Source organism: Pipra filicauda, unplaced genomic scaffold (assembly GCF_003945595.2).
Source record: "Pipra filicauda isolate LSUMZ 115617 unplaced genomic scaffold, ASM394559v2 scaffold96_size2947999_pilon, whole genome shotgun sequence".
NCBI classification, from domain to species: Eukaryota; Metazoa; Chordata; class Aves; order Passeriformes; family Pipridae; genus Pipra; species Pipra filicauda.
In genome coordinates this window covers 2,518,981-2,532,682 of record NW_024105164.1, presented here as the reverse complement: position 1 = coordinate 2,532,682, position 13,702 = coordinate 2,518,981, and the positions used below count along the sequence as shown (strand labels likewise).

The following is a 13,702-nucleotide window of genomic DNA, read 5'->3' as shown; positions in this document are numbered from 1 at the left end:
TTGTCTCCTGTTTAGCACTATGGGTGGTAAAAAGCAAAAGTAGGATGTTTTTATCCATCTATGCCTGCTGCCTTTAGCATTTTATCACTGCACAGTTCAGAACCTTTTCAAGTCTAGTTAGATATCTGTAATGCTTCTTTTAAACTACTTCTTCACCATTACTATCGTTGATGGAATTACCTTTAATATTTCAGAAAACGTTTTAGAAAAAGCATGTTAGTCAATTATATTTTTAATTCTCTTGCACTACTTCTGGAATCATTTTATATCTGCATTGTTCTTCTAGTTCATAGAAGAAACTTTTTCATCCTTTAAAACCAAAACAGTATAACTTGGAAATGTTTTTAAGATTGATATTTGATTAATGGAAAAGTACCAGCTAAGCCCAGCTATACAGTCACTTCAGAACCCTGAGTATTTTTGCTGGTGTATTTGTGGAAGCAGATGCAAATGGATGAGGTCAGCTGAAGAAACATAAACTTCCTTATTGGCATCAATAGAATTGTTTTAATGTTCATTCTTGAGCGAGTAAATACTGAATATACTTGTGAATAAGAAGATCAAGTATCTGTTTGTAAACTAACTTACAGTAGGTTTGTTGAAGAAGGATTATGTTAAGTTTTGGCTGGCCCAGGCCCAGATGATTCACCAGTGAACCACAGGCTTCAGAAGCTTTGTGTGTGTATATATCACTAATCAAAATAATTTTAAATATGAATACAGGAGAAAAATGAGTACAATAAAGCTGAACTTTGATAATAAATCTAAGAATCATTTCATATTGCTAAATTTCAGCTTCTTTACTACTTGGTGGCAGTCTAGGGTTATCTGTCATTCCAGGCTTTTACTCAAAATTTATACCAGTTCATTATGTGACTGTCAATTGAGGGAGCTCCAAGCATAGAACTCTTGTTGATTACAAAAAAAAATTTAAAATCAAACTAATAAAGATTGTCTTAAGTTGCCAAAAGCACATTAAAGCATGAGCTTGTTTAACATGCACTATCTATGTGAAGAGTAAACAGTAGCTGAACAAAATTGACTTGCTTTGATTTACAAATTTTGACTTACTAATCTTGAATTACTTGGCTGGAATGCTGCACAAAAGTCTAATTTAACTAATGAATGTATATTTTTACTTCACTCATCTGATAAGATGTAGGTTGTGAGAGAGATAAATATGACTATAACCTACCATCACAGCTTCTGTACTATTTTAAAAAAATCTCTGGGTTCTGTTATGGAACTGCATGGTTTGTTACTTGAAAATCAATTGCTTTCAAACTCCTGTAGGTCCAATACAGCATACTATGGCTTTTTGTAAAGGTTCAGACTGACTTTTTTGAAGCTATAAAATATATCTATCAAATGCAAGTGAACACTATACGACAGTCAAGTCAGCTACAAGATTTTAAAGTTGGGTATTTTTAAGTACATTTAAGAAAAAACAACTAATTGTTCATGACACAATGTATTAATTGTTCCTAATAGAATTAAATAATGCATACATTTCTATTTTTTTGTAATTCAGTTAGTTTCTCCAGATGGATTAAAAAAATCTCAGTTGATATTAAACAACCATTTCAGTGCTCTAGACTGGTTTTGGAAACTGCCCTTAGAGGCTTCAAAGAAGCTATTTAATATAGCAAGTATAACAGGTATTTGACCCCTTACTCAAGAGGGAGAGGAAGGTATGGGTGTGGGAGTCTTAACTGATTTTTCACAGTAAATTACTGTATTGAACACAAGGATGTAATTCATGTGAAGAGCTACGTAGTGCAGACCAGAAAATAAAATGGTAATGTCTTCTCGTGGTGGGCAGAGGTGGGGGGGAAAGCCCGTGTCTTTCCAATGGTTTTATAATTTTCTATTTGCATATAAATATGTAGTGGAAAAGCTTTTAAATGTTTATGTGGGGTTATTTTGGGATACCCTTTTCTGCATTCCTTCTTCGTGACCTCAGGTTTGTCCAATTATGAGGGTCATTTTTTGTTCAACCCTTTTTTCAACCCTGTCCAGTCCCAATGTAACAGTTAATTCTTACTAATACTTAATGGTGTTCTGTCTCAGGAGCTTGAGAAAAGGGTGCAGAGGGGTAGGCTGAAAGCACAGTTGTGCTTTGGCCATGCAGTAACAATGGCCAGATGTGTTTGTGACAAAAGAGTGTGTATACTCTTCAGCAACTGAGTCATCATATATCTGCCTTTTGTTGGTTTATTCCACTCACACTTTCCTTTAAAATTGATTAATGGGATTTCTCCGATCTGTAGGACATCATGTTCATGGATCAACATAGAATCATCAAAGTTAATTAAAAAAAAAAAGTATCACACTGGTTTGTTTATATCATAGTTCCTATTACAGAGCATTAAGGTGGTTGGTTTTTTTATAAGGTCCTATACACAGACCTGCTTACCTTGAATACTTTGTCAGTTAAGTCTCTTGCTTGTGGAGGCACTGAGGAAATGAGAGAACACAAAGGAGGGCAGCAAAAAGCAGAGTGAACTCAATTTTTAGAGTGAGTAGAGGTGACTATTAATACTCTATTAATATCGTCAAGGTAGTAAGATAAATGAAGAGAGGGAATTGCTTGGTCTCAGATGGTAGGAGAAAGAGCAATCGCTTAAGGCTAAGGAAGGAAAAGTTTGAACTAGATAATAAGAGCGGGGGAAGGAATGCTTTAAGCAGAGAAAGTGAGTGATGTTTTGAGGAACCTAAAGAAGAGTTTGAGGTACTATCACTCCAGAGGTGTGAGTTTTAAAATAGTGTGACCACCTGATGTGGCTGATCGGGTTTGGTATTTAAAAATCACATGAAATTCTGGAGTCAGGTTGTGTTGCTTTAACCTGTTTTTCACCGTTGTGATATGATGCAAGTAATGACTGTGGCCTTGACTAGCTTTTCTAACATAGCTGTGCTTCCTCAGCCTGTTCAGAGAGTTTATTGGGGAAGGTGGGAAGTGTGTGCAGGAAGGGAGTGTGACAGGATAGACTGTAGTAGTAAAGTAGCTTGTCATTTATACCAGCAACTATCTGATAATTTGGTTTTTGTTTTTCTCTTTTTAAGTCAGTGCAGCTTCTTGGTACTGGATGACATTGGCAGTTGGAGTATTGCAGTGATAATGATTTCGTGATGCTGGAGAAAATGACTTAAGACCATGGTTTCAACCTTTTTGAAAGATGCCTTCATATAATAAGATTTGCCATAAAAAAATTACTTGGGAAGCAGGGAAGTCTTATGTCCTCTTTAAAGAAAGCTTTCAAGTATTCTTATTGAAACTCAGTACAGCAACATGTCAAAAGGTATTTAAAATAAAACGTGCCTTGTTCTGAAGCAGTCTCGCAGTTTATGCCAATCACAATACCGTTTCTGGCAATTCAGAAAGAACAGTTTCAAACAGTCACTAGTGAGAGTCAATGAAATGGAACAACTTTAAAGTTTTGTCTTCATCTTCTGCTTATAGCACGTCTTCCCCTCTCAGACCTGGTTTATCTCTGCAAGATTTGCTCTGTGCATCTTTCTCTTGGGATCTGGAATATATCTCTCTCTCCTGTGATTCAATTTCCTTCTTAGTTTTCAAAAAGTTCTTGTTGGGTAATTAGATGATTCTGGGACATTGCATTGTGCCAGTTTTTAAGGTATGTCGCTGTTAGAGTCAGAAGAGACTGTTCTGATCATCCGCCCTCCTGCAAGAGATGGTTACAGAATTTCACACATCCATTTTTATGTCTAAATTCTGCTTCAACTTCAATAAACAGCACTCGTCTGAGACAACAATTTACTAAAATATATTTGCTTCTATACCTTACAGGCCTCAGTCAGGAGAGGTGTCAGAAAAGTCTAGGTTTTCACATAGCACCTTTTCATTTAAACAGCTTTTGCATGCAGCTTCAGCGGGTACTTCTTCGAGATGGAGCAGAAGGAAGTCAAGGATCATCTGCATCCCAAATGGCTCCATTCCCTGTAGTACAGAAGAAGATGGATTGGCTTGATTATTCTGTGTGCTTCTCCTGCTAAATTGTTTCTCCATTATGAAAGCAGTTATTTGGAAAGCAGTCCAGTGCTAGGAGCTAGGTAATGGTTTGGAGTGTTCAGTCAGAACAGGAATGAATTAGCTATTTTTCTTTATCTTTCTTTTTTTTTTTAATTCAGTGTTCAAATGTGTGGAATGGAATGGCCACTTGGTGGCAAAGCTGAACAGGAAGTAAAATGTGACTCAGCTTTCCAGAATTGCTTCTATTTCTCTGGCATTTGTGGGAAACAGGATTATAAAGGCACACTGACCTCCACCTGCAAGGTCATGTTTGTTTGTAATTGTGTTCCTAATTTTCTGTAATCATGGTACTTGTGGTGCTGGTGGAAATTGTTTGATTACTTGAACACAAGATGTATCAAATCAATCATCTTTGCCTTCATCGTGAGGTAAATTGGGGTAACATCAATGCCCCTTCAGAGTTTCTAGCAGATTTAGAGACAATACTACGTGAAAAAGCTTCAAGGACAAGGTAAAGGGCTTAGGGGGAGAGGGAACTACAGATTCCTGCCTAATGAAGATTTTGATACTGTCCTAATGACAGTGGCACATGCTCTGTATTTTAATGAGGCAAGATAGAATATGTCAGAAAAATGACTATAAAACAGCAAGGTAGCTGTGCTAGCTAACTTCTCTTTCTAGCTGTTGTTACAAAAAAAAAATCAGATCATTATTTTTAATGTTTTAAAGGAGGTGTGGTTTGTAGGGAGACATAACACCATTTTTTATATCAACCTAATGTATTGGGGGGGGGGGGAATTGTGAACCCAGCAAGATCTGATCTATGTGAGTGTTTTCTTCAGGTAATGCCTGGATATAACTGGAAGTGTTTCAGCATGCAGGGCACTGGGTATGCTGCCTAGAGGCTGATAATGTCTCCTTCTGGCGCTGCATCATAAGAAAATAATATTGTGCTATGGTTTTTCCTCAACTAGAATTCTGACTGCATCAGCCCCTTTTACTTCACACCTCAGGGGACATGGCTACAGGCTCCTGAGGGAAGTGAGCAGCTGAAATAAGTAAGGCATTTCTCTTGCAACTGCACTTCAGGTGAGGTGAAGAGGAGATTCCTGACAACACTCAGCAAGGTCTCAGGCTCCCTGTGTGTTTGGAACTGTATGGATAAATGAATTTCTTTATAATATGAGAATCTCTTTGCTGTTTCATGCTGTCAGACATTCAAACTGCATTTATTACTGAGCTTCTCTTGATTTTAAATAAGAGACTGAATTTATTACCCGTGCCTCTTGTTCCAGCAGATCTACTTTAATCTAATGCTAAAGTCAATAGGAGGAACATTTACTTCCCTTCCTGTCGTACTCTCATTCCATACTCTGAGTGGATACGTGTCCATGATATTGAAGCAAACGAGATTTTGTTCTATTTAAAAAACAGACCCTTCGAATTGGTTGTACAATGACAGACATTTGCAGAATATGTGGTATAAAGTAGTATTTCCTGCTGCTGGATGGCTTAGTGATTAAATCCAAAATAGCCATCCAGGATTTCTTCCATGATGCTCTAATGTATCCCAGCTCTCTTTCTATGTGCATGCATGTATTTTATTTGTGGATGTAGAATTAGTAGAATTTTGTTTTTTCAAAACTTTGGAGTCTCACGAGTGTCATTAATAAATACCCCAAGGGTTTGTAATTCTTATTCCCTTAAAATTTCCAGTTGCATCTTTGAATGTCTTTACAGTGATGTTTCATTCAACGTTTCTTGTTGGACTGTCTTGGCTATCGAATAAAAAAAGCAAGGTCAACCCAAGCTCTTGTGTAACACATCAATTTCAGTCTCTTTTTGCTTGAGCCAAAGAGCTTTTCATACTTAACGTGGCAGGTCCTCACCTCAGGTGTCATCCTTTTTCCTTGGACCTAAATGGGGCAAGAACCAAGACCTTGCTGGAAACTGTTACCTCTGAGTGGCTTTTCTTTCTTAAATTCCTGGTTTATTGTATAGGATAGATTGCACAGGTCAGTACAAATAATGCATAAGAGCTGTAGGGATAGCTGAAATGCAAACCAGCAACTCTTCAGATATAGTGCATTTGATTAAATATGGTTATATGTACATGTTTAGATGTTTGCTAGATCTGGCTGGATGTGTTGGAAGATATTTAAGTGATGCACACTTTGAACATTTTTGGTGTGGGTTTTTTTGTTTGTTTGTTTGTTGGGGCTTTTTGGCTGATTATTGTTTTGTTTATTTGCTTTGGGACTTTTTTTTGTTTGTTGGTGATTTTTTTTTTTTTTTTTTTGGTTGGTTGGTTTCTTAACCTAGCCAATTTCTGGGATCTCAACTACACTGCCAGTCCTACAACCTGCACTGGTACAACTGGGGATAGACTAAATCAGAGGAGACAGGGTGAGGTTAACTGCTGCTACAAAGGAGAGCAGGAACGAGTTACCTTTTTTTTCATCAGCAAAGTTAAGTTAAGACAGAGTAGTCATCATAACCAGATTTGCTTAGGTCTAGTACAGTTGTACCAACCTTTCTGCCAAGGCAAAGTCCTGCCTTATACACTGTATGTGGCTGGACCTGTTGCACCAACTTTGCAGGGTTTGTGTGTGACATAAGGCCTGTGATCTGCACTTGCCAGGACCAGGCCGTGGTGCTGAGCCTCTGCCCCGCTCTCTGCCCGGGCGGCTCTGAGGGGGATCGGGGACGAGGAGGGGGCAGCTCCTGCTCTCAATGCTTGTTCAGCTTCAAGCGTGGAGCTGAGTTTGGCTGAACTATCTGGTGCTGGGAGCTTGCTGCAAGCCATGCCCAGGTTCTTCCTTGGGGGGAGGGGGGGAATTTTCTATTTTCTCCTCCCTGTCCTGCCCTCGGCCCGCCCTGCACCGACAGGTGAGGCCGTGGGGTCCCTTCCAGCCGCGCTGTGGGCGAGAGGCGCCCACTGAGGACAGGGGGACTCCTCGCTCTGCGGTCGTGCCCGGGGGGCACCGAGGACTTCGCCCCCTCACAAAATGGCTCCCCCGGCCCCCGGGGCGGCCCCGCGGAGCTCTCCATGGTGGCCGCCGGCCCTCTCCCGGCGGTGCGGGGTCGCTGGGGGCCGGGCCGCCCGCCGCACCGCCCCCTCAGTCCCGGCCCGCCGCCCGCCCGTGCCGGGGCGGGGGCGCTCCGGACGCCTCACTCGCCTCCCCGGGCCGTGCCGGGAGGCGCCGGGCCGCGTTCCCCGCCCCGCCCCGCGCCGCCGCCCCGGCACGGGCGGGAGAGTCGGCGCGGTCCGGGTCGGGGCCGGGAGTCCCGCGCGCTCCCGCGGTGCCCGGCGGGCGGCGGCGCGGTGCATGCCGGGCCCGGGGCGGACCGTCCCCGCGCTGCGCCAGGAGCCGCGAGCCGCGCCCGCCGCCATGTTCCGCCGGGCCGCCGCCGCCCGGCGCCTGTAGCCGCCCCCGCCCGCCCCGCCGCGCCCCGCCAGCCGCCGGCGGACGGGCGGACGAAGGCGCTGCCGCGCCCAGCACCGCCGCCGGAGCCCGGCAGCGCCCAGCGATGTCCGCCAAGGAGGGGAGCAAGGTGCTGCTGCTGACGCCCCACGCCACCAGCGAGCGCGCCGTCAAGGGTGAGCGTCCCCCTGCCCCGCGGGGACGGGCCGCGACCCCCTCACGAGTGCCCGGAGAGGGAGAGGCGGCTCCGCCGCGGGGAGCGTTGCCCTCCGTGTGCGGGCCGGGCTGCCCTGCCCGCGGGTGGGGACGGGAGCGCTGCCCGGCGCCGTGCGGGGGCGTGGGATGCCCGCTCGGGCGGGGGAGCACCGGGGTGGGCTCTGCTGCAGGCGGGGGACGAGCGGGGCGCGGGCGGGCCCGGCGGGGCCGCGGCGGGAGCGGTGCCCGAGGCCTGCGGGCCTGGCGCGTCCCGCCCGGATGCGCTGCCCGGAGCGAGTGCGGGGCCGGCCGGGGGCACCGCCGGGCTCCGGCTCCGCGGGGCTTTTCCGCCGCCCGCGCGGGGCAGAGCCCGGTGATTGCAGGAGCTGACAGCGCCGGGAAAGAGCGAGTGGGAAGGTGCTGCCGCCCTTTCTATTGGCTGCTGTTCTCAGGTTCTAGTTCTGATGGAGAAAATTCACCTTGATCTATTTCTTTGTGGCCTTCCTTGGTAATCTCGCGGGGGGCCTTTAAAAGTCAAACGTTATACTTGTCAGAAGAAAAAGTAAAACGTTTTAAATTAGCCACAAAAATGCTGTAAAATATTGAGTTATTTCCTCTGAATCCCATCAAATGTGTCATATTAGTAATGTGGGGAGAATAATCCTTTGCAACCAAAGCATCCTAAAATATATTTGTTAAACCTAAATTGTCAGCTAAGAGCGTAGCGTAGGTAGAGCTTCAAAGAATTCCTAGGTTGTGTTTGCTCAAATTACAGATCATTTTATTTTGATCTCAGCAGTTTTCATGTTGAACTGTGTTTGATGGTGGCAGTGTGGACGGTTGTGATGGCAGGCCTGGTCTGCTGGAATTCACGACTGTATGCAAGCACTCTGCTTTTAGGATTGACGTTCCTAGTAATACAGGGTCTCGCTGAATTTGAAGGGGTGAATCTGGTCATTTAACTTTTTATATAACAGGGGGCCTTGAGAAACGACAAGGATGTATTTTTCTTCAGCAGGTCTTAATTAAAGCCTTGGAATCCCATAGTATGTTTTGGAAATCGGCATGTTTTCCAGTAAGTTGGAAAGCTTTGCTCGCAGTAAGTTGTAACTCATTTTGGATTGCTTAACCTGTTGATTTTTTTTGAATAAATTGCAAGAGTAAAAGTAGAAAATATTAAAACCAGTCTATTGGAAACTTGTACTCGTTAGTGCTGCTTTAACATGTGGTGTTTAGAATCGCTGAATTTTTGTACCTTTAGTGCAATTCGTGTTAAGAAATTAAGTTCTTCAAGCAATGGAAAAGAATTAATAATAAATGATCAGATACTTTATAATGCAGTGGAAAGCCTGCTGATTTCTAATCACTTAATAATTCAGCTTGTTAAACGTGACCTATGCATCTGGTTGTTTAAAATTGCAGTTAGGACTTGCTTCATTCTAACACAATTACTGCCTGAGGTTGCAGTATTTCTTTGAACCTGGGTGTTCAGGACGCAGAACTATTGTAAAGGTAATCAGGCTTTGATGGCTTCATCTGACATAATTACAACCAGTTAATACAGCATTTTCCTATACCTTCTGTTGACCTGTCCTATCCATACCTATCCTGCTGAATCACTGGCTTCTGGAGAAAGCCTGGCCAGTTGTGCCAAGCCATCTGTGTAATTGATACGAAGGACAGGGTGGTTTGGTTCTCCCCTCCTCCGTTAGGTGCAGTGCAGTTGAAAATATTTATTTTAGACAGTGACCCCAGAGGTGCAAGATTGCAGGTTATGTCAGTCCTGAGTGGGAGCATCTGTGCAACATAAGTACATTTGTTGAAACCACCTTAAAATGTGACAACTGCGTCACGTCCCTGTTCACAAACAGATGCATCGCCTCTCACGTACCAAGAAACGTTCCCCATACTCTTGCTTATTGTACAATAAATATGTCACTTATAATGTCTCAGGTTCTTGAGAAAAGCCATGGAGAAAAATGTAGTAATATTATCTGGTGTATCTGTCTATTGGTCCATATTTCAGCTTTCATGCTTTCCATGTACTGAGTCTTTTGGGGAGGAAGTGTGAATTCAAGACTTAAAGCTTGCTGTTACTTGTATTGTTCCTCTTGCTTTTATTTAAGCTTTATTTTCTTCCTCTGTATTACTGAAGAGCGAAGAAAGAACAGAATCAATTAAATTTCAGCTGCTGTGAGAAATTAAATTCTTTATCACTGATAATATATGTTAGCAGAAATGGGCAAGAGATGCTCACCCAGGAAGAAATGGTTAAATTATTGCATCATCAGTAACTAATATTTTTTAATAAGTAGGATAACGATTAGGATGTGTCCCCCTTCATATTTTGACCTATATATTTAGCAATTGGTGGGGAGTATGTATATCTAGAGAAATATATGAAAGGTTATCAGGTGTAATATGCTCATATTAGACGTATACATAATACACATAATAATGGGTTTAGATATGCAGTCTATACAATCTAGTTGTGTTGGTCTGACATACCTTTCCCAAGTGTGAATTATATCATCAAAGATCACTGGTTGCTTTTAAAGCAGATAAAAAGCTCAAGTTTTCTTTTTTCATGGCTTAGTTAAATTGCCTAAGTAATTTGTACTTGTAGAGTTTCCTATAAATTAATGGTTAGCTATGGAATTGAAGTGTCTAAGTCAGCTTTTGGCATTTGGTTCCCAAAAGATATCTTGTGATGAGGCTGTTGTTACTGCTTTTTTCTTTTTTTTTTCTTAATAAAGAAGAGAAAATGTACCTGTCTTCCTGATTCACTGTTTTCTAAGGCACCCTCTTCATCTTTGAAGGATACTTAGTGTTTTACTGCCTTGTAGAAGATAGCAGGTTCCTCTATTATGTTCTGTCAAAACCTTTTTTCTTTAAACTGCCATTGATATCTAAGTGCTGTATCTGGTTCTTTTGGATTTGGGTTTGCCTTTCTTGTTGGATGACAATTGACTGACTTCAGTCATTGCGCTTGACCTTTCAGTGCACGTGGCTTTCAAACTTTAAATTTGTGGATGTATCTTTTCTGCTTAAACAACTGTTTCAGTACCTCCTACTAAAGTGCTTTTCACTTGTAGGGAGGAAGAAGTGCTTGTAAACTCAGACAGATTGATAGAGTGGTCCTGGGCATGGCAGGGATGAGCCTTCATTGGCTTTTCTTTGAGGGCAAAGCACTAGGGCTTCTCCAACCCACCTGTGGGTAACTACACCCCAAAGTTGTACTTGGATGTGCTCTATCCTCCCCAGCATTGTGCTTTGTCCGCTGTGTGGGTGTTGGTAGACTTTGGGAAGCAATCCACAGGACCTTGTCATGCTGACCTAATGCTAAATTTGGAGATTATATCTTTTCTTCTGGAAATGGAAGGCTTCAGTATTCCTTTGTTTTGGATAAAAGTCATGGTACAGTCTGATTGGCAAACTGTCATTTTGGATATTAAATGGAAGCTTATTGAAACAACTCTTCAGAGAAACCCATAGAGATGTAACCCTTGAGCAGGATCCTAAATTAAGGCACTAATAGCTACTCTTGGGCAATTATGTCCATGTAAGGAGAAAAACAAATCATTGCAGTATTTAACTTTATAATTCAGAGTCTGGTAAAAAAAAGGTAAAAGGTTAAAAGTTGACATGCAGCATGAAGCCTGTTTTAAAAATATTATAAGGCACTTACCCTGCTGGCTAGAAATTATTCTAAGATGATCCAGAAAAGCAGCAGTGTAAAGAGAGTATTGAAAGGTCATATTTTAAAAAATCACAGTTTTGTTTTGGGAGAGAGGCAGTGGCATGGAACTGAATTCTGACAAGTAAGCGCTCAACTGATCTTTTTTTGTTTTAGGGGATAGAGTGGATAAAACTTGAAGTAACAGCAACTAAACCCAAAAAACCCCACCCAGAAATGGAAGCCTGCCTCAATTTCAGTAGGGCAAATTGGCAGTTGAGGGTTGGAAGGTAAGGCCAGAGCACAAAAATCAGGCAGCTACTTACATGTGCGTTTATTGTGTAAGGAATTAAGGGCTCTTTCGCACATGAGTCAGTTCTTACTGCTGAATGGGACCAAAGAATTCTCTAGTTGAAATGGAATTGATTTCAAAACATATCAACAAAAGAAATGTTCCAAAAAAAAATATCCCAGAATCAGAAGATATTTCTCTGGTGCTTTTAAAATAATTCTTTGGGGGTTTGGGTGCAAAATTGTGGATTTATTTTTCATAGCCAGTGGCGTAACTTGTCTTCTGAGTCAGAGAGGTGGAGCAGAGCAGCATTTTTTTTAAATTCTAGATTGAACTGGAGAGCGTAGATCAATAAGTTTAATTTAAACAGAATCATGGCACTTGTAAGAAAGAGTAGACTAACTATATCCCTGGGGAAATATAGTATTAAAGAGGAGTTGGTACAGTTCTCAGAGATGAAAATTAAGAGAAATTGTTAGAATATTTTGAAGGAGCCAGTAAGCTTGCTGATCCAGGCAAAACTATTCATCAGGTTCCTTCATTGAAGCCTTTAAAGTAAACAAAAGAGGAAATATACTCTTTTGGATCAAAATTAGTTAGCAAAGAAAGGATGTTAATAGGTAATAAACTCCCATGGTAGAGGAAGGTTAACATCTGTCATCTGTGCTCTTTAAATGTGTTGACAAGTTCTTTAGAAAACAGAGTGAATGGCATATAGTGACACTTATTCAGGATAGCAAACTTCCAGAGATGTTTCAGGAACCTCTTGTTAGACTGAGAGGCTGGGTAAAGAAGATGCTGTTCAGATAGAGCAGACTCTACAAAGAACAGAACAATTCTTGCTTAAATGTAGAAGGTGGTGAACTTGAGAAAGAAATATTAGGATCTGTATGGATAATGTTCTGAAAATATTAGTGCAGTGGCAGTCAAACAGTCTGATAGGAATTCAGGGATTACTAGATGATTGGTTTAGAAAAAAGAGATTGCACCAACATGCCATTTATGTGTGCATCTTGAGCAACAACATGTAATTTTGTTCCATCTTCCTGATCTTCTTCTTTATCTAAAGATTTGTTCAGAGGCACAGAGTGGCTTTCAGGCAAGGTGGAGTGACAAAGATGAGAAATCTCTGATTTGGAAAAGGGGTACTTGAATAGGGGATAGAGTTAGATACTGCTTACCTTATGAATGGTATTTAATGGAAAAGTTGAGTAGGAAGAAACAGTTATTGTTGTTGTGTCCCTGTGAAAAGTAGAAATGCAGTACCAAACAAAATAGAAAAGGTGAAACACTTTTTCATATAACATGCAATTAAAATTGTGGATTTCATAGCAATAAGGTGCAGTGGAGGCAAAAACTGTGAAAGCATCTATTCAGGATCTGGAAAAAATAGTGGAAAATAGTTATATGGGTGATCATAAACGTGGTGGTCTGGATGAAACTAGGGAAAATCCTTAAACCACCCTGTTTGGAAAAGAGAATAGGGGGAGGGAAAGAACTATGCATCCATCATTGTCAGAAGCACATTTAAGCACTAAGTAATCTTTTGGCATAGTAATCTGTGGCCATTTAATGGGAGAAATATCTTTTAAATACTTTTCAAACAAATAATTATATTTTCCTGAGAGGAACTTCCAAAAACATCAACCAAGTTAATTGAAAAACTACACAGACAGTATAAAAGATGAGTGAGTGCACCTTGGCATACTAGGTATATAGTTTCATTTGAGATCTAAAATTCTGTGAAATTTATAAGACTGGAAGTACGTGATAAGTGAGGATGAAATAAATAGTGCCTGCAGTGCTGCTGTAGGGTTTCAGGGTTTACAGGGTCATTTTTCTTGCTTCTAGAATGCTTGCTTATTAGCTTATTAGCAAGAACCTTCCATTCAAAGAAACTTTGGGATAGTTTTTGTAAAGAAACTGACTTAGCTGAATCTGTGCTTTCTTGTTTGGGATGAATAGGGTAATGTGGTTTTTGTCAGCTTTTGATTGTAGCTTTCTGATTCCAGTAGACACTGCTGTGTATTTGTGCTTATCTAGTATTTTCAAGGTTGCTGGTCCACAGACCATCTGTGATGTCTTTATGCTGTTTTTTTCAAATCTGTTCTTCCAAATGC

At 41.6% G+C, this 13,702-nt stretch overlaps 1 protein-coding gene and 1 long non-coding RNA gene across 7 annotated transcripts in view; one reads left to right on the top strand and one right to left on the bottom strand.

The window, feature by feature from the left end:
• Nucleotides 1-1,174: 1,174 nt before the first annotated feature.
• On the bottom strand, nt 1,175-7,585 carry LOC113987293. The gene is made up of 3 exons (XR_003540455.2): nt 6,527-7,585; nt 3,805-3,961; nt 1,175-3,686 (listed from the first exon to the last, which is right to left on the bottom strand). It is a non-coding gene; the product is annotated as an uncharacterized LOC113987293 (long non-coding RNA).
• Nucleotides 7,379-13,702, top strand: part of PPP3CB (protein phosphatase 3 catalytic subunit beta) — a 48,401-nt gene continuing 42,077 nt past the window's right edge. For all 6 annotated transcript variants that reach the window (XR_005567320.1, XM_039391466.1, XM_027719695.2 and 3 more), the window contains exon 1: nt 7,379-7,595. Coding sequence is in view for 5 of the 6 variants with exons in the window: in XM_039391466.1 (XP_039247400.1) it covers nt 7,526-7,595 (70 nt within the window). In the remaining variant the exon portion in view is untranslated. The remainder of the gene's footprint in view (nt 7,596-13,702) is intronic.